This window comes from Trachurus japonicus, chromosome 14, assembly GCF_045865225.1.
Source record: "Trachurus japonicus isolate A0001 chromosome 14, Traja_1.0".
NCBI lineage: Eukaryota > Metazoa > Chordata > Actinopteri > Carangiformes > Carangidae > Trachurus > Trachurus japonicus.
In genome coordinates, this window is record NC_140920.1 from 10,891,382 (window position 1) to 10,910,518 (window position 19,137).

A 19,137-nucleotide genomic window follows, 5' to 3' on the forward strand; every position below is an offset into this window, starting at 1 on the left:
TTATCGTGTGTGTGGATGTGTGAGAAACACACTCGGGACAATGATAATGAACCGCTGAGATTAAGATGAAAAAGTGATGGAGGGGCGAGGATGAGAGGGAAAATAAGAGGGTTTCTGTTGAACGAAATGTACTCCTAACGGGCAAACACACACACACACACACACACACACACACACACACAATAATAATAGCCGTCTGGGAGTCTACCACTTATGATGCTGACCAGACAAATGGGGCAGAGGATGACTGATGAGAGGCCTGGGACGGTGATTTTGTTTGAGTGTCTTTGTGTACTTAAAATGATGCCAGTCTGCACAGCTCTGCACCTGCACATGCAGCTTTTATTTAGTTTTGTTCAATTACGTTTCCAGCACGCACTATATGCACTTTCCTAAATGTGTATTTCTGTGACTTAGTCTGTACAAGAAATGCAGATGCAGTGGAACAGAAATCCAAGAGACTGAACAGAGAGAGAGACTCTTGAGGGAACAACATGCCTGTGGCTTTGAGCATCTACATCCGCTTCACTCAGCCAGTTAAGGATGTGTGGTCACTGCTTAACATTGAGCCATTAAGACAGTTTCAGTGGCCGAGGAGACAGAATGCAATTAAAGCCCTGTGTTTGGTAATCCACTACACAACTAATGAAGCTTTATTGCTGATGCATTATGGCTTAGGAAGGGTGGGACTGGGTCGTCACACACCATTAACAACTAGGTATGAGTCATCCTCCACTGTTAGGTCAGTTGTGTCCTGGTTTGTTATGGCCTAAGAACTGATGAGCAGCCTGTTTAAAGGGGTCATTGTAGGGGTTCTGCACAAGCGCACTTAACCGAAGCCCACAAAATCCTCACAAAAGTGGTGCTGTACTTTACTTTATATTCCCCTGAGTGGCAAAGGGAGCAAATGCGTACCAATTTATTTTCACAAGACATTCAGAGGCAGGATAAAGGGAGGTGGCACAGCAAAGGGATGATGAAATGACAGGTGCATAAAAGGATTGTGCCCTTTTCCCTCAGAAGAGCTCACAGCAAAGCCTGAATTCAGCCTGTTGTAATGTTAATAGTCCGTCTCCTATTGTACACATGCAGCCTCTCGCAGAATTTCAAATGCGTTAAAGCAGATTAGGTGCTAAGTTATGATGTATTCTGTTCTGTTCCCTGTTCGCAGCGACGCCAGAACCAAAATAGCCGCTTTAAAATAGTACAAAGACTAAGTATAGAGTCCCCGATGATCAAAATTCATTATTATACAGTTACGTTGACCCGATCCATTTTTTTTAAAGAAGTGGACTAATACATGCAGTGATAATTCAGTACTTATGTAATCAGTGCTGTGATGCGTTCACACATCTATCTACATATTACAAAACACTGTCTGCGATGCCATCTGACATAGAAAGCGAACTGTAAATCTTTTAGGAGTAGGTTTGTTACCTTTAATTGTCAGTGCAAGCAATTTTTAGAACGGTGGAGCAGAGCCGCGAGCTGCTAAGAGCTAGACTACGGAGGCTAATGGGATTTCTTGGTTTCCCTCATCAAACTCATCAAATTCACAATCCAACAACTCCAAAACGCTCTGGTGGACAAGTTGTGACCTGCACATTCACCACGCTACGAGGTAATAACAGAACGAAACAGAGTTGTTTTTGAGGTAAATTCATGCAAAACCGCTGATGCACGTTCCCATCGGGGGCAGTTTTTTGGCCAGCAGCCTCTGCATTTGCCTCAAAAACAACTCAGCTTGCGGCTCTGTTCCGCTGTTCAAAAGATAGCTTGCACCGACAATTAAAGGTAACGAACCTACTGCTATGACTATAGGGATTATGGCAATGGGCCAATTTCCCAAAATGTTGGACTATCCCTTTAACAGACACCGCTACAACCTGCAAGATGAAGGTCACATGACCAACACAGTAGCATAGAATGGCTAGCATGCTAATCTACTGCATCTGCTGTAACACAGAAAAAGAAAAGCATATTATCCTACAGAGATCCTTAAATGTGGTTTCTGAAATCAGATTAATTAGACGTCATGTTCATGTTAATAATGGATCTACGCATGTTGAAAGTCAACTGCTATAACTTTTCACATCATAAAATCTAAATACTTGAAATCACATTTGTTCAAACTACATGGAAGTGAAAGAGTTGAAGGAACAGCGAAGGGTCACCGCTGCCTCAAGGCCAAAAGAGCTCAGTTTGAACTGCAACCCCATTATTTTCTGTCGAGTCCTGTGAGCGGGAGATAAAACAGCGACTGTCACTCTGAAGTGTTTTTAAGATTTGGTGAACATGAGGATTAAGTAAATGAGACAAAGTGAGGTCCAGAAGTGTGCAATCACTGTTCAAGTGAATAAGAAATCATGGTAATTACTGACATTCTGTCTGGCGTTCTTTCTTTTTTTTTTTTAATCTTTGGACGGAGTCAGGCAAACTGGGGCTCCTGCTCCCAATCTTTATGCTACACTGAGGTAATCCCCTCCTGATTGTAGATTCATGTCAGACACAAGAGAGGTATTGATCCGTCCTATCCAACTCTCTGCAAGAGGGAAAATAAGTTCATTTCAAGTACAGTCAAATCAGTCTTTTTGACTTTCAGCAGCTGATTTCAACAACCACACGTGCTGCAAATTATCTTGAGATAATTCACTCTCACAAATCATTCAGCAAAATGGCCAACAGTGGACAACAATGTTAGATATAACAATTTACAAAATCATACACTTTGCAGTGACTTTTAATCATTAGTCAAATGGACAGACAGAAGATTTCCCATTAATCACCGATGCAGCTGCCCTCAGTGTGTTGGTGTGAGCCCTCTGAAGAACAGCTGCCCTCCAAATACACTTGACAACACGTTTGTACTCTGTGTTTCCTTTTACAAAAATCCTAAACACACCGACACCCGGTCTCCCTCTTCCTCCTCTATTCACTCCCTCTCAGCAGATTAAGGCATGGCAACAATGGTGACACAGCAGAGCAAATCCCAAAAGGCTGTGTCATGTGCCCAAAACTCACAACACACACACGCACACAAGGACACACAGAGCACCTAAACAGCATGCACACAAACAGGGAAGTCGCAGCTGTGCCTGCTGGGATGTGTGCATCCACTGCAAATTGGTTCTCACTCACTGCTCGGAAACACAACGTAGGCTACAAACCCATCATTTGTTGTGTTGTTGTCATTCTACAGAGAAAGTTCAAGGTTTCGTGAAGGAAATCAAAGTGAGCCAGCGTCCAGTAGTAGACACGTCAGGCTGTATCGACATCGCAGCTATAAGTCCACAACATAGAGACGATTAAAAATTCAACATCAGAGAGCGTGTGTCCTTGATGGGATGGAACATAAAGTTCTACCTTCGGCTTGTAAAGCATGACTCACACTCTCCCACACCACCACCATACATCTCCAGGGTTCCCCCGGGCTGCTGCGCTCAGTAGTCAGCAAAAAGACAGACACGAGTTCTTATAACACTAACAGAGCCAAGAACAAGTGAAAAGGGAGGATGGAGGGAGGATGGAGGGAGGGAGGAGGAGAGGGAGGAGGAGGAGGAGGAGGAGGAGGAGGGGTGAGGGTTAACCATCTTGTTATGGACAGCCAGAGTGATGCACTGTAATTGGAAGCCCTGAGAAAATTCAAAGTGTTCACTGTGTGTTTGCACGGCGCCCATGAGATGAAGAGAGAGAGAGAGAGGGAGAGATGGAGAGAGAGAGGAGGGGGTGCTGGGTAAAAATGGCTAGAGGTAAAAGAGGAAGCGATGCGAGGAGAGGAGAGGAGTAAAAAGATGAGGAGATGAAGGGATGGAGCAGGGATACGTACTGCTGTAGAGGGTGTCGATCCAGGAGAGCCGGGGCAGGCCACGAGCACTGAGGGGCTCCATCCTCCGTTTCCTCTCCCTGTCTCACTCACTCACTCTGCCTCTTTTCCCTGCTTCTTCTTCAGTCCCTCTCTGTCTCTGTCTCTGTCTCTGTCTCTGTCTCTGTCTCTGTCTCTGTCTCTGTCTCTGCTGCTGCTGCTCACGTTTGCTTCCTTATCCTCGAACAACAACAACAGCAGCAGCGTTCATCTCTCGGGAACAAGCGCAAAGAACCATTTGGAAAAAAATGTCCAAAAAGAGACGAGACGAGACGAGACGACCCTCCGGGTGTCCAACAGGCAGACGAGAGGAGCGGAAAGAGCCGAGGAAGGAGTGTGTGACTGAGTGCTGTGTGTGTGTGTGTGACAGAGAGAGAGAGAGAGAAAACAACAGGCTGGAGACGACCACCGCCGACCGTTGCTAGGGGAAGGGAGAAGCACTCCCTCTCTCTCTTTGGCTTGCTCGCTCACTCTCATCCACCACCTCTCTCTCTCTCTCTCTCCCTCTCCCCCTCTTTTGATTCTGCGCAAACAGCTCATCAGCCTCCCTCTCTCTCTCCCTCCCTCTCTCTCTCTCTCTCTCTCTGCCTGTGAGCGGAGGCAGGAATTCAGAAGCAGCATAATGACTGTGTGGTGCTGCTCATGTCAAATGTGAATGAATCGGCGGATGCTGTTTCATTTTGTAACACGCAGACTCAACTGCTTTCATTTGACCTGACATTCAAAAAAAAAAAAACCTGCTCAAGCTCAATTTTCTCTGTCTTTGTTTGAGTCACCATCTTTCTTTTCTTTAATCCTGTATGTGTGAAAATCTCACTGAGATTAAAAGGCAATAAAAAAAAACAAAAAACATTGTTATACTGCAGCAGTAAACGCAAATAAACATTGTCAACCATCATTAACCACTTCCAGTTAAGATGTACAGGTATCTGAGTTTGATGGGAAAAATATTAAAGGAAAGGTTCAACAATAAATGAGGGAAATGTGAGTTGGAGCACAATTTTAACAGATTCTTTAACGTGACTTGAATGCACCATTGGTACAGAACAGCAGATTCAGAAGCTCTGAACTAACAAAGTGATGCTTTACAGTGGTGATGGTGTAGGAGTTTTCCTGACGTCTTATGATGCATGATGGGAAAAGAAACTCACTGCATCATCGTCTCATCATCGCTACCACTCGACGGCCACACGCAACAACGAGCTGCTGTGTTGGAAACAGAGTCAGTCTTTCATTAAGAGAGAAAGAGTGACTCGTTCAGATGTCATGATTTAAGCTACACAAGTCCCCCACGGTTCCCGTGGCAACTTGCTCCGCTCTCACCCCTCATCTACACAGACACACACTTTTGAACAACACAACACACACAGACATGAGCTTGTGTGTTCATGAAGCAACTCTGGAAAGGCTGAAACAGGATTTACTAGTAAGCTGGACAAAGCAGATTTCCCTTTTTTTAAGAAGAACAAGAAGAAACAGATCTTGTTTAGAAGCATCTGGACAAACCACAAGTGGCATGACAGTTAATAAATAGAAAAAATGAGCACTTAAATGATAAAAAAAAAGACATTTTCATCACCTTGTCCAGATCTAGTGGCCGTACTCCCTCTTCATATATCCTGAGCTATTTCAGAGAATATCTGCATTAAAACCAAGATATTACGACATTTCCCAAACACCACCATTGCCAGAAATACAGAAAACTGATTACAGTGAAACCTCGATTTGGTCAGCAAACAAATAAATCCCCATTTCTGTCATCATTACGCAGCCAAGAAATACCCCAGTCCGCTTTATTGATTTTCAAATTATCGCTCTGTCAGGTTTTAATAGGCGCATTAGCTCATTTAGCACATTAGCTCTCCTGTTGCGTCCTGTTCCCAGAAACAGAGCTGACAGCACAACACAGCACAGCATCCTCTTCATCAGACCCCGCTACCTTCTTGTGTTTATGAACCCGTGTGCTTCAGAGGAGCTACAATCAGAGACGAGCATCGTGCCAGCGGCAACAAAGCCTGATATGAAACCCCCCCCACCCCCCCACCCCCCCTCGCACCCCTGTCAGGTCCACTCCTCCCCCCTTTCATCCTCCTCTAACCAGCATGGGGGAGGAAAGATGGCAGGGTTGAGAGGCAGAAAAACTTCAATTAGGACACAAAGGCTGACAGGAGGAACCCAGACCCCCCCCCACACCACCCCACCACCCCTCGGCAGGCAGAGCACCAGGCCCACCGCTCTTTGTCTGGCTGCACAGCTCTTATGTGCCAGCTGGAGGAAACGACAGGGCACCGAGAGAGTTCATATAGCCAGAGGTCCTGTGTGTGTGTGTGTGTGTGTGTGTGTGTGTGTGTGTGTGTGTGTGTGTGTGTGTGTGTGTGTGTGTGTGTCAAGGCATTTAATGTAAGCCCTCATATGTTAATGTTAATGTTTGTCAGGGTTGTTAATGAATATAAATGTGCCATTATGAAGAAGGAAAATCACACAGAACACACACACACACACACACAGGTTCATGTCGAGGGAGGGAAAGCCAAAGGGCGGAGACAAACCCAGGGCTGGTGAGTGGCAATTCATCAAAAATAGATTTATCTACTGTACAGCCTTACACATCCTTTGTTTTAAATCTGGGACAATAGGGTGGCTCACACACACACACACACACACACACACACACACACACACACACACACACACACGCACAGAGATCAACTATTGTGTGCAATTCACTACATGTATTCTTGATGGTTTTGAGAGCAGAACCCCCCTCCCTCCCTCCTCAAGGCCTCACCATTCATGAAGTAGAGTCAGACAAAAACAACAACTGTGTGCCAAGCTCTCTCACACACACGCACGCACGTCGCACGCACACACGCACACACACACACAGGTTTACATACATTGTAAACCTGGAACGTCACAAACCTGATTCATCAAATATTAATATGCAGTCAAGCTGTGCAGTAAAAAGGGCCATTACTAACCGTCTCTACAACATTTTGACACACACACACGCACACACACACACACACACACACACACACACACACACACACAGTGTGAGCCTGGTTGCAGATGTTGAAGGAAGCAGTCGACAACAACAAAGGCGAACGCACCATTTATGGTTCATTCTCCATAAAGGTCAACAGCAGCAGTCCGACTCCTAAGCCGGTGGATTGAGTGGAGAGATTAGATCGAGACTTCAGGCTACCATAAGTTTAAAAATCTCCATTTGTGAAATGGGTTTTTCCTCAGGAAAGAAGCTGGATTGTGTCAAATCACCTTCGAAGCAGGTGGAGCACAAAACCCACTCACACAGACTCTGCTCTTGTGCATCTTTCCAACGAATCACGTGTTTGTGAAACTAATGTGACAAACGGAAAATGAAAACACTCTACATCATTTGTCAGTGGAGGAAAAAAAAAAAAGAATATGGACATGAACACAAAAAAGCTGTAAAATCAATTCTGCTCTTTGATCATGCATGTCATGGCGCTGTGAGCAAACACCATGTGAACAAAGGACAGTGGCGGATCATTGTGCTGCACGACGCTCAGAGGCATGTTTAGGCTTCACAAAGTCAAATCTCAGTTGCACCACCTACTCACACAGGAAATGGGATTATTCACATAACTGGTTCTATTGGAAAGCTGTAATGAGCCTCCCTTTGAGGGTGTAAAGGGGCTTTATTCTATCTATGCATTAAAAAAAAAAATACAGCTTCAGCCCGAGGGAGTGAAAACTGAAAAGAGGATAGAAACACGTGTAACAGCGACACAGGGAAACCAGTATTTGTTTGGGGTAAAAGGTTTTCTGTCATATAGAGAAACTGGGTGGTCACAGGCAGACCAGTGTGTGTGTGTGTGTGTGTGTGTGTGTGTGTGTAATTAGGCAACATACCATCCCACCAGCCAATCACACTGCCACCAAACACTCTCCTCCCCCTCCATCCTCTCTGTTTTACCCAGATACCCCTGCCCCACCTCACCCCACCTACCTCCCCAACACTTTGACCCTAACCACAGAGGCCTGGAGGGGGAATTGGGGAGGGGAGGGATGGGGTGGGATGTCTGTTGATAGCACTAATTTTCTAGTCACGACCACACTGCTTCCCTCAGTGTGTGTGTCATGTGTGTGATGCCACTATTACCCCCACTAGCCCACCCCTCAGCTCACCAGTGGAACACTAACTGGGTAGATGAGAATAAAGTAAACTGGAAATGTTAAAAGCCTGATCAACCCACCGCTGCTGCAGCAGGACGCCCACCGACCCCCCACCCCCCAGTTCAACCATGTTGCTGCCAGTGTAAATGTGTTCAGTGTGTAAGAGTGAGTGGAGCTGCTCACACAGGAAGTAGACAGCTACGTTTCCATATGAGTGGCTTCAGAAAAGCCTAATGAAGCACTGGAGCAAAAATCCACAGAAAATCCACAAATGTAGAAATGATTTAGACTAAGTGAAATCACTCCCGACACATACAGAGGATGGAAGTGGTCATCGTCTGACACAAACATTCAATTTTACGCTGTTTTTGTGGCAGTGACACTTGTCGAAATACTGAATTAAAGCACCTTCATTTTAGAAATCAAACAGCCATAATTTAAAAGCTGACCTCCAGATAAATGGGAAATATCAGATGAATAAAATCTTTTATCACACACTTGTGGACAACCTAGCATCAGAATTTTATATATACACACTGCACTGTAATATTTCAATATTGCCATATTGCCAATTCTTACTAGATACACATTAAAAGGAAAACACAGGGTTCAAAGCAATGGCATTGTCTGTAAGTGTAAAAGATCAACCTTTAGTTTTTGATATCAAAGTTAGACTATTTGCACATGCATACACAAAATGGTATAAGTGTATATAGCTGAGAAATACTAAGAAACTGCAGTACAGTTAACCAGCTGACTTTCACACTGTGCACATATGCTAAAATAAAGTAGCAAAGACTTATATATGACTATAAAGGTGTTTTAACAGCAAAATATTGATATCAGATTCATAATATTAACAAAGACAAACGCTTAACCACATCTCAACGACTCGGGTTCAGCTTCCTGTCTAACAACACTTCATGAATGTGGTGTTTGAACCGTCACTTTCACCTGTGTGAGGAACTCTTCAAAGTGCAAACACACTCCACGCTCCTCGGTGATGGATGACAGTATTCTCCCGCCGTGTGTTTTTCAGACACATTGCTTTGTTTTGGGGGTTGGGAGAGATGGCAGCAGGGACGAGCAATGACTATGCATTATTAAAAAGCCCTGAGTGCACCAGTGATGAATGTCTGCTTGTTAAATGGGAATGCCTAAAAAAAAAAAAAAAAAATCTGGGGCGTTTAGATTTTTTTTATTGTTTGTTATTGTCCTTTTGTTTTTGAGGCAAAAGTCAATTTAAGTCATTTGTTTCTCTGCTGTGTTTCTAATAAGGACTAGATTTAGTTGTATGTGTGAAAATGTGTGATATATTAAGACAGCCATTCATACAACCATTATTTCTACTGTGATTCTCCCGTCCTTCATCCCTCTATGTGTGCATAAATAAAAATAAGACCACTCTTCACATGACCCTAATTGTTCTTGCAACTCTTCTCTTGACAATTTACCTCTCATCAAGCTTTTATATCCAATTCCTGCTCGTCTGTGTCTGTGCATCACAGCATGCGCTCTGGAAGCCAAGATCCCCGCTCACCTCATTTGCCCTGAAAACCCCCTTCTCCTCCTCCACCCCCCCCGAAAAACTCCTTCACCATCCAATTACGCGGATCGACCGTGTGTCTAGCCCTGTTCTACCCACCACGGTGACATATCTGTGTGTGTCTGCAGTTTCTATATTAAATCAGCTGCAGGTTTATGAGATATACAACTACTGTACCTACCCTGTTAGTGTCAAGGACAAAGACAGAAGAAGGGACAAAGAGATCTAGGGATGTGTGTGTGTCTGTGTGTGATCTAGGCGTGTGTGTGTGTGTGTGTGTGTGTGTGTGAGTGAGAGAGAGAGAGAGAGAGAGAGAGTATTCATCCCATGCCAGCTGAATTCACTTTGATCTATTGAGGTCAATGTGGAAATCATCTGAATCATGTTGTGATTGGACAGACACCAGATAAGGGAAGCTGCACCCCCCCCTCCTCTAAATCCTTACTCACTTGGACGTCCATTCACACCCACACAGACAATTAAATGTGCGCACATGGTGTAAAACATCCCATGTGTTACTTGTGCTGATCATTATTAGTGGCGTTTTTTTTTCTTGCACAGATAAGCTTCATTTTTCTCAGCATTTTTCTGCTGTGTGTGTAACACATAATCCACACACACACACACACAAACAGAACGCCTCTCCATTCATTCAGTGTCTTTGCTGATTTATGATCTGACCGTCTGTCCTGTGAACTAAAAAGCCTCAAACAGGTTAAGTATTGCACATACACACCAACCATTAATAAAGTGAAAAGGCACAGTGAAGGTCTCAGCGATGTCTAAATAAAGAACTACTGCTCTCTAGTGTTTCTTTTCTGCCAACGCAAGAGATTCTTTGCCGACCTGTAGAGATACATCAACACCGTGGATGATGATGACTTCGGTGTGAAAACTCCAACATTTGAAAATTCGGTAATTCACATTTAACAGACCTCTCTATTTGTAAGATTTTTGAATAATCCAACAGAGCAAACTGGCCAACACCGACTCAGCTACAGGGGGGAAAGAGGGAACATATACATATCAAACAAGTTAGATTTTCATTGCCACATTTCTTGAACTTATTATTATTACTATTAATATATTTTTTGAAAAAAACAAACCCCTCAGGTTTACATTAGTCTCACAAGAAGAGGAAAGAGTGTCCCAAAATTAAAAGGAACAAAGGCTGAGATATATGTATGGGTCAAACTGGCACTGCGACATCATCGGGTTATTGACAAAGCTCCTGCAGACTGACAGAAGTCATTACACAATGACTGTAACAGGCTGAGTGAGCAACTCTCCTCATGATCAGGGGAACTGAGCTTCGAGTGTGAAATCGGATGCCTCCTTACTGTTACACACAAAGAAAGCTGTAAGTTGAACATAAAGTGTAGAATTTATTACAATGATAGGGTTAGGGGGGTTAGGGTTACTTAAAAGTGAACACAAATACAAGACAGCAGTTCTGTCATTGTTATAAATGTCCACATGAGGGCACTGTGTTAATCTCCTCTGTGTTCCTGTCTCAGGATCCCTTCCAGTTATGTTAGTCAGATCTTATTGGCATTACCTCACATGCAGCATGCATGACCAATCACCTGCTTTACCTACTAGAAACCCTGTGACAGTGACTCAGTGGTAAAGAGAGGGAAAGATAAAGCAGCAGCTCTCATCAACAGATCAGTTCCTTGTATTTTGCCAACAAGGTGCTTAAATCGATGATCAAAAAGGACATTTGAGACATTACAGTTATTTGAGTTGTATAAATGTATTCCTTATCTTATTATTTGTGGAGGTAAAGCTGCTGATAAAATGCTGGATGCTGGAGCACCTCCCATGTCCCAAGTTACCACACCTCCCATGTCAGGTTAACTGTTTCATCAGGACTAATTGCAAAGCACACACACTCACACACACCAGGACATGAGTCACCAGAAAAACAGAGAGTGAAAGCTGCATGGTAGAGGAATTAGCAGATATAAGATCTCTTCATTCCCTCCTCCTATCAGTCAGTTTTCAGGCTGCTGATAAATATGTGGAGTGACTCTGAACCACAGAGCCCTGTTAAAAAAACACCTCTGTGGTTTTCCCCCTCATAGGATTTCTGTACAGTTTGTAAAAGACCCCCCTGACACAATGGGTCTTTTATCATTAACGTCATAGAATCTCGAGAACATGTCATGCTCTGGTTCCTGGTCGCTGCAGGGAATATATGTATCAACGTCACTGTGTCCCACCTCCATCACCACATCTAAGAGACAGCACACAAACCCGCATGTACCTTTGACAGCCACAGAACGAACGTTAAAAAAAAAAAAAAAAAACCTGTCAAAAACCTATTGAAATGTATTGACATCATAGCTTAAACAGCATTAAACAAGTAGTGAAGATTGCACAATTAGTGGATGATGAAATCAGATCCTGTGAGACGACAACACTGCAGTGATCTCATTTCATTTGCCAATAACTTGTGGCTAGAAAACAATTATATTATTACCAAATAACTACCAAACAGTCAAATCTTACAATTAACTCTGTAACATTGAGCAAACAGCCTGAAGTCTGTAAATATAACAGTATGCCATTGCCTACACTGTAGACATGCAAGCTTAGTGTAGCTAATGCTACTCTGACACTATGTAAACTGACACTCACTCTTATACAGAGAAAACAATATTTCTATGTTGAGGAATAGCAGGAGCTCCAAACAGTTACTATTATGCATTTCATGTAAAACCTGCCATTCTATCTGTTTATTTGTCAATCTGTTCACCACCTCACAATTAGAGGAAATGAAAGTGATGATCGTAGCAAAGGATATCCTGAGGACAAGACCACATCACAACAGAGAACTGAAAATGCGTCCATGATATTACTACAGGTGTATTCAACTCAACATATGGTGGTTGCACAGAAAAAGAACAACCGTTGTACTTCAGTGAGAAACCTAATTTTCATGAATTCCCCCAGCATGAGGCTGACAACAGAAAAAAAACAACACAGAAGGGAGGGCGTGACAAAAGACTGGCACAAAATGAAGTCTTCTAGTGCAGAGACACAGTAGCTCTGTGTTTTGGGGAGAGAAAATAAAGCCAGGTCATGAGAGCATCTCTTACAGTGACAGCTACGGAGGCTGAAGTCAGAGCCAAGTTAGATGATGATCTAACAGAGTCCTAGCAACAGTATCACCATGAGAACCTCACACGTCGCCAGGGAGAAGACAAAGCCGACATTCAGGGACAAAGTGGGACCGAGAGTGTGATCACAACTTGTTTACCGTCATCCTACATGGTTAACGTTTTGATGGCGTGAAATGGACCCGCTGGCAATTAATGTTCTGAGTTTATTATATAACTCATAAATACATGATCAAATAAACATCAGACTGCTTCCTTTTTGTTACAAAAAGCTTTTGAACTGTAGGAACATGTGGTCATTAAATGTCTATTTTGGCCTCTATAGCACTTTAATATGCCAATTTGCCAAAAACTGAAATTGGAAATTATATGAGGAAACAGGCCAGGGGCAAAATGTTCAATCACTTGATGTAACCAGTAACCTACATTCATTTAAAATGTACCGCCTGTCCTTGTCTATATTCTCAGAGTGTGGGTGGATCAATCCAAAAATATTGATACTTTTGATACTATAGTCTATTTATTGAACATCAAGTCTAGAGTCAAGACGACTGATACAGTTTCAGTTCTCCTTCATATCAGACTCGGTTCAGTGACCCGCAAACAAGGTTCCTTTATTGTTACACAAATAGGCGCACCCACTTTTTTTAGATGTTGTGTGTAGAGCTGTATTATTAAAGTGAAATTCCGGCGTAAGTGTAAACCATGGTCAAACACACCGTAACACCGAGTTAGACCCCCCCTCGAGAGATCAATTTGCCCGACCGCTACATTCACGAGATCCACCAACTTCAGCAAATACCGCAATATCGCCACACACGGCGCTGTCCGGATCCACTGTCTGACCGCAACCAAAACGCCACCATTTGCCCAAAATAATGCTCAGAACTGCACCAAATGTCATCAATAGTACACACAGAGTCCCAGCACGTAGTACGAGTTGTCAAACATCTGCTAGCTTTGCCTGTTTTCTTTAGCAAGGAGATGCAACTCAACTCACCTACTTCTCCTGGAGCGGCTTGTTGGTGAGGAAGCCCTGACGAGTCGATCACCGAGTGCACCGGAGTTCCGCAGCTCTTAAAAATGCTCATTTGCGCCTATATCGTGGCCAGCACTCGATAATAATAGTTATAAAGTGATATGCAAGATAAAAATAAAAAAAACTATTTTATACGATTGTATTTCCATGAGGTAATTGTTGATTGAGCTGCGGAACTCCGGTGCACTCGGTGATCGACTCGTCAGGGCTTCCTCACCAACGAGCGGCTCCCGGAGGAGAAGTAGGTGAGTTGAGTTGCATCTCCTTGCTAAAGAAAACAGGCAAAGCTAGCAGATGTTTGACAACTCGTACTACGTGCTGGGACCCTGTGTGTACTATTGATGACATTTGGTGAAGTTCTGAGCATTATTTTGGGCAAATGGTGGCGTTTTGGTTGCGGTCAGACAGTGGATCCGGACAGCGCCGTGTGTGGCGATATTGCGGTATTTGCTGAAGTTGGTGGATCTCGTGAATGTAGCGGTCGGGCAAATTGATCTCTCGAGGGGGGGTCTAACTCGGTGTTATGGTGTGTTTGACCATGGTTTACACTTACGCCGGAATTTCACTTTAAAGGTACAGTATGTAAGAAATCTAAAGCAACTGGCCGTAAAATCCTCCTAATATGTCACAGAGACTCAGGAATAATGTTCATATAACATGATGAACTCACCAACAACAATAGTACAGCCAGAGTATTTGCATTAAAAATCTTTTTTTGCAGACTGCAAATCATGTTTATGTTTTGAATTTAGGTGTTGGCATGTTGCGCCACCTAGCCTTCTCTCCCAGTCACACAGCGTCAGCGGCATTTCAGCCTCCGGTCTGCTTCCACTGAGCTGCCGCTATTACTGGGAGAAAAAACCAGATCACTGTGTTTTGAATTTGACTGCAGTAACCGTTTTTGGCCACATTCTTACATATGGCTAGCCTGACAAGCCAGACTATATCATTAAAATGTATAGTCTGGCAACGACCGGTAGACCTCGGCTCAATCCAGGGGGCGGGATGAAGGCTGTCTTTCAAACTGCCTCTGCACGCAATAGGATAGTTACGACTAATCAGAGCAAAGAGCAGGATGACGTTAGCCTGACAAGCCAATTAAAATGTATGTCGTCATCGCGTTAAGCCCGCCCAACGACTCTCTAAACAGATAGAGCGCTGTGATTGGTGAACACAATCGGTGTTCGAGACTCAAAAAGTTCCTATGGCTCGTTTCTAGACCCATCTACGGAGCAAATATATTTGCTGCCGCTAGGGTGCGTCTAGATTTCTAGGCTAACACATGGCACCTTTAAGCCTACATTTATTGATATAAATGGGAAAGAAAAACATTTTATCAGTCAACCCTACTAAAGGCTAATGAATTGATGTGGCCATCCACCTGCAGATGGCATGACAGAATCTGGGGCTCTGTGTGCCCATATGTAATTTATATAGACACACACACACCACACACACACAACAGTGGGCAACTCCAAGGCAGTCAGGCCAATCAGGAGTGGCCTTGTGGTTTCTGTGATTTCAGACTGAAAGGAAGTTTCTCAAACAGTCAATAACAAGGAGTGTGCACACAAGCAGAACATATATTATATCTACATAATTAATAAATGAAATAAATGAATGAATAAATAATTAATAACTTGGCGTTGCTTTGAATTGAGCTCGGGTCACACAGTTTTCATCCTAAATGTGGAGCTTAGGCTGCTTTCCAGAGAGATTTACAGTGAGTGGGTCTGTGAAATACTAACAAATATTACATAATATATAACCAATAAATATCAGCCACAGTCTTAGCAACCACACTGCTGAGTGCTCTGCTCAGAATCATAGTACCCTACGGGAAAATATCTAAACTAGAAACAGACAGAGGAGAGAGGAAGTGAGTCTCTTCCTCGACTCTCAATGTGAAGACAAGAAGGGAACAGTGATGGAGTTATATTCGCATGATTCTTCCCATACCCATTTAACTTGTTTGTTTTTAATGTAGGTTAAGTTATAATATCAGCAACCGTGAGCGAATGTATTCGTACCACATGGGTGGTTTGTTCATTGAGCTGGGCTGCTTCTCTCAGTTAACTGACAGGAAAACCACCACTCTCAGAGGCCTGTGTGTCTTGCAGCTGCTCACCTCAACTTGATCTCAGCTGAGTTTCACATTCAGACATTCAGGAAGGAGTTTGCATTTCCTGTGCAAAATGCAGTCCCCAGTCTAAAATCCCAGCTCCAAGCCAAAAAATCTGTATAAAAACCCAGTAAGTGAGACAGCTCTCAGTTTGTTTGTCTAGCTTTTCCTTTTACACTGAGTTGACTCGAGGCATGAGAGGGTGAGTGAGGGGTTATCCAGCTCGGCCCTGTCTCACGGGAGATGGGAACAGTAGCTGGGGCCTTAAGTGGATGGCATGTACAGCTTTGTAGATAGATGACCATTACTTTGAGTCACCTAGAGCATTTCCCTGCTCCCCTTAATGTGGAAGACTTCCCAGCATAGCGACGTCCCTAATCGTGAACCCCTGGGATGTCCACGCCTTTGTTGATTCTAGGGCTGGATAAACACACACGCACAAAGGGCAGCATGCCAATGTCCCACGGAGAGTAAGATGACGGGAAATCAGGTGGAGTTGCCAAAGCTCGGCTTTGATATCCATGACCATTGTTGTCAGGGTCTGATGCACTATGAGGAAGCCACAAACAATGTTTATTTACTTTCTGAAAAACTATTTTGTAGCTACAGTAATGTCCTGTGTCATATCATGTGACAAAATCTAAATACTCCCTTAAAGTCACATCTGAACCTCTGACCGTTTTCATATCATTAGACACCTGCCTACTCAACCGCTTTCATTACTCATCACAGTTCCAACAGTGCATGACTGTGGCCGTTGACGTCAGCAGCAGACAACAGGAGGACAGATTGCATTGCAGTACTTTCTGTGATGTCAGGTTGAACAGCGACGAGTCACAGAACTGCCCTGTGGGAAAATCTGCTATTATGAAAAAGAAACAAAAAGCTTCAATCTCCCCCTCCTCTGTAAACTTTAAAGGTAGGGTTTGAGGTCCTATTCTGGAGCATTTTTTACAAAACTGTTTTAAATCCTCCTCACACTTTGATTGCAACCAGTTAATGAACAAAAATGAAAGAAGTCAGTGGGCCTGTGGGATGGACAATAGCATCCAAACATCGTTAACGGGACATTCTCGATGATTGGATCATGATGTGTCAATCAAGCTGCCGTCTCTCTGCACGCGATTAGTGCGGTAGAGCGGTACATGCGTGATCAGAGTCTTCAACGGGTCGATACCGCGGAAAAGACAAGGCCAGTGATACAATTGGGCCTTAGAGTACTCGAATACTTGCTCGGCTTGGGCGGTATCTGAGTGCCATTACACTACTCGGATACTCCCCCCACCCCGTCGACAAACGTACTACTCAAGTAGTGACCCAGAATATTCGGAGAGTAAAATATGCCACTCGTTGCAGCCCTACATTGTACCACACTCCAGTCTGGTAACACAACAGTATCGCAGAAAGCCGCGTCGCTCACATTGGGATTTCATTGGGTCGCACCGTGAGCGTGACATCCTCGCGGCTTCACCTTGATGTGAACCCAATGCTGAACAAGCGTTGCCTTTTTCCTGCGCTCTGGAGGACTTTTGATGTGTGACTTTTCAAAACATGGCCTGCTAGAACAGTTTTTCCAGGATTTCCAACCCTACCACCAGGTCAAATCAAGTTTATTACTGGGAATGACACATAGACACAAGTAATTTAGAAAAACAAAAGATGCAGGTATAAAACAAAGTTTATAATTTTTGGTACCAAACAAATTAAAACTCAGGTTAAAATTATAGTAAATAGTATTGAAATAGAAAGAGTGTATGAAAACAAATTTCTGGGTGTTACAATTGACGACAAACTGTGTTGGAAGCCACATATAAACAATGTGATAACCAAAATGTCAAAAATCATCGCAATATTTTATAAAACAAGAAATTATCTCAACCAAAAGTCATTATACACACTCTACTGTTCGCTGTTACTTCCATATATGACCTATTGTGCCGAGATATGGGGTAATGCGTACAAAACTAACACTCAACCTATCTTCAAATTACAGAAGAAAGCTATAAGAATTATAAATCATTTAAATATTACAGAGTCAACAAACGCTTATTTTGTACAGTCAAAGACTCTTAAATTTTACGACTTAGTTAATTTCAAAATGGCTCTAATTATGTTTAAAGTGCATAACCATATGTTTTGTTGCAGTACTCAGAGGCTGTTTGAAACTCGAGAGAGTCGTTATGAATTGAGAGGATTAGGTGTCTATAAAAGACCAAAAATACGAACTAATATAAAACAGCGTTGTGTTTCCGTCAGAGGTGTCAATTTGTGGAACAGTTATGATGAGGAATTAAGAATGTGTAGCTCGATTTCTATTTTCAAGAAAATGTTTAAATCCAAGGTACTTAAAGAATATATAGATTTGTTATGAGCGCCAAATGCTTGTTTGATTTAAACTCTAATGTAAAAGTTGCCTTGTTGAAATAGTTTCTGGATTGATTGTTGTTTTTTTGTTTTTGTTTTTTCTCTCTCTTTACCTCTTTTTTTGTTTTGGTAAAAAGGGTAGGCATAATAAGCCTAGGCTTCAGCCTACACCTTTTCGATCAGCACCCCTCATCACATGTACAGTAAGCACTTGTGTACATTTAGTAAATTTTACCTGTGGAGAAGGGGGGGGGGGGGGGGTAAAATGCTGATCGAATAAACTGAACTGAACTGAAACTGTGCATTTAGAAACTATTCAGACTCCTTCAGATTTTTCACACTAAAACCTTTTCTCTCATCTCCACACAAGATCTCCATGACTGAGCCAGAGCCAAAAGGAACTAAATCCTCAATCAAAATAATATTTATGTTACTACTCTTTTTGGGTATCAAGAGTGGACTGACGAGGGGAAACCTGATGTTGGTTTAAGATTGCTACATAACAAAACATGAAAACACTGAAGGGAAGTGAGCACTTTGTGAACGCTCGGTATTTTGAACTTGCAACAAACTGATAACCAGGACTTGACCTTGATTTTTGCTTTTTGTGCAGAAGAGTGTACCTTTATTGCTAGATATGTAGATAGATGCATCTAGCATGAGACTGCACCCAGCTCACTCATTTGCACTGCAAAGACCCATGGTTTTTAATTTCACACCTCTGAATTAGAACTAAGTTTAAGGCCTCTGCATGCACGCAAATATAAACTCTTGCATTCATCCTCTAAACAAGACATGATGCTGCTAAACCCCACACCTCCTCATCACAGACATTCTGCCTCTCTGAACAACCACGGCGACACTTCTCATCACCAAGGAAACACAGAGACAAATCAGACCATCAAGAAATACTATTTT

General features: G+C 43.0%; 1 protein-coding gene across 2 annotated transcripts in view; it reads right to left on the minus strand.

Moving 5' to 3' along the window:
- The window catches only part of abr (ABR activator of RhoGEF and GTPase), a 126,267-nt gene that overhangs the window by 99,945 nt on the left and 7,185 nt on the right, over nucleotides 1-19,137 (minus strand). The window contains exon 1 of one of the 2 annotated variants that reach the window (XM_085797493.1): nucleotides 3,827-3,973. The exons of the other annotated variant lie outside the window; for it this stretch is intronic. Within the exon in view, the coding sequence (XP_085653619.1) occupies nucleotides 3,827-3,887 (61 nt within the window). The 5' untranslated portion in view covers nucleotides 3,888-3,973. Of the gene's footprint in view, nucleotides 1-3,826; nucleotides 3,974-19,137 lie in introns of those variants that run through there. 2 annotated transcript variants of the gene reach the window in all.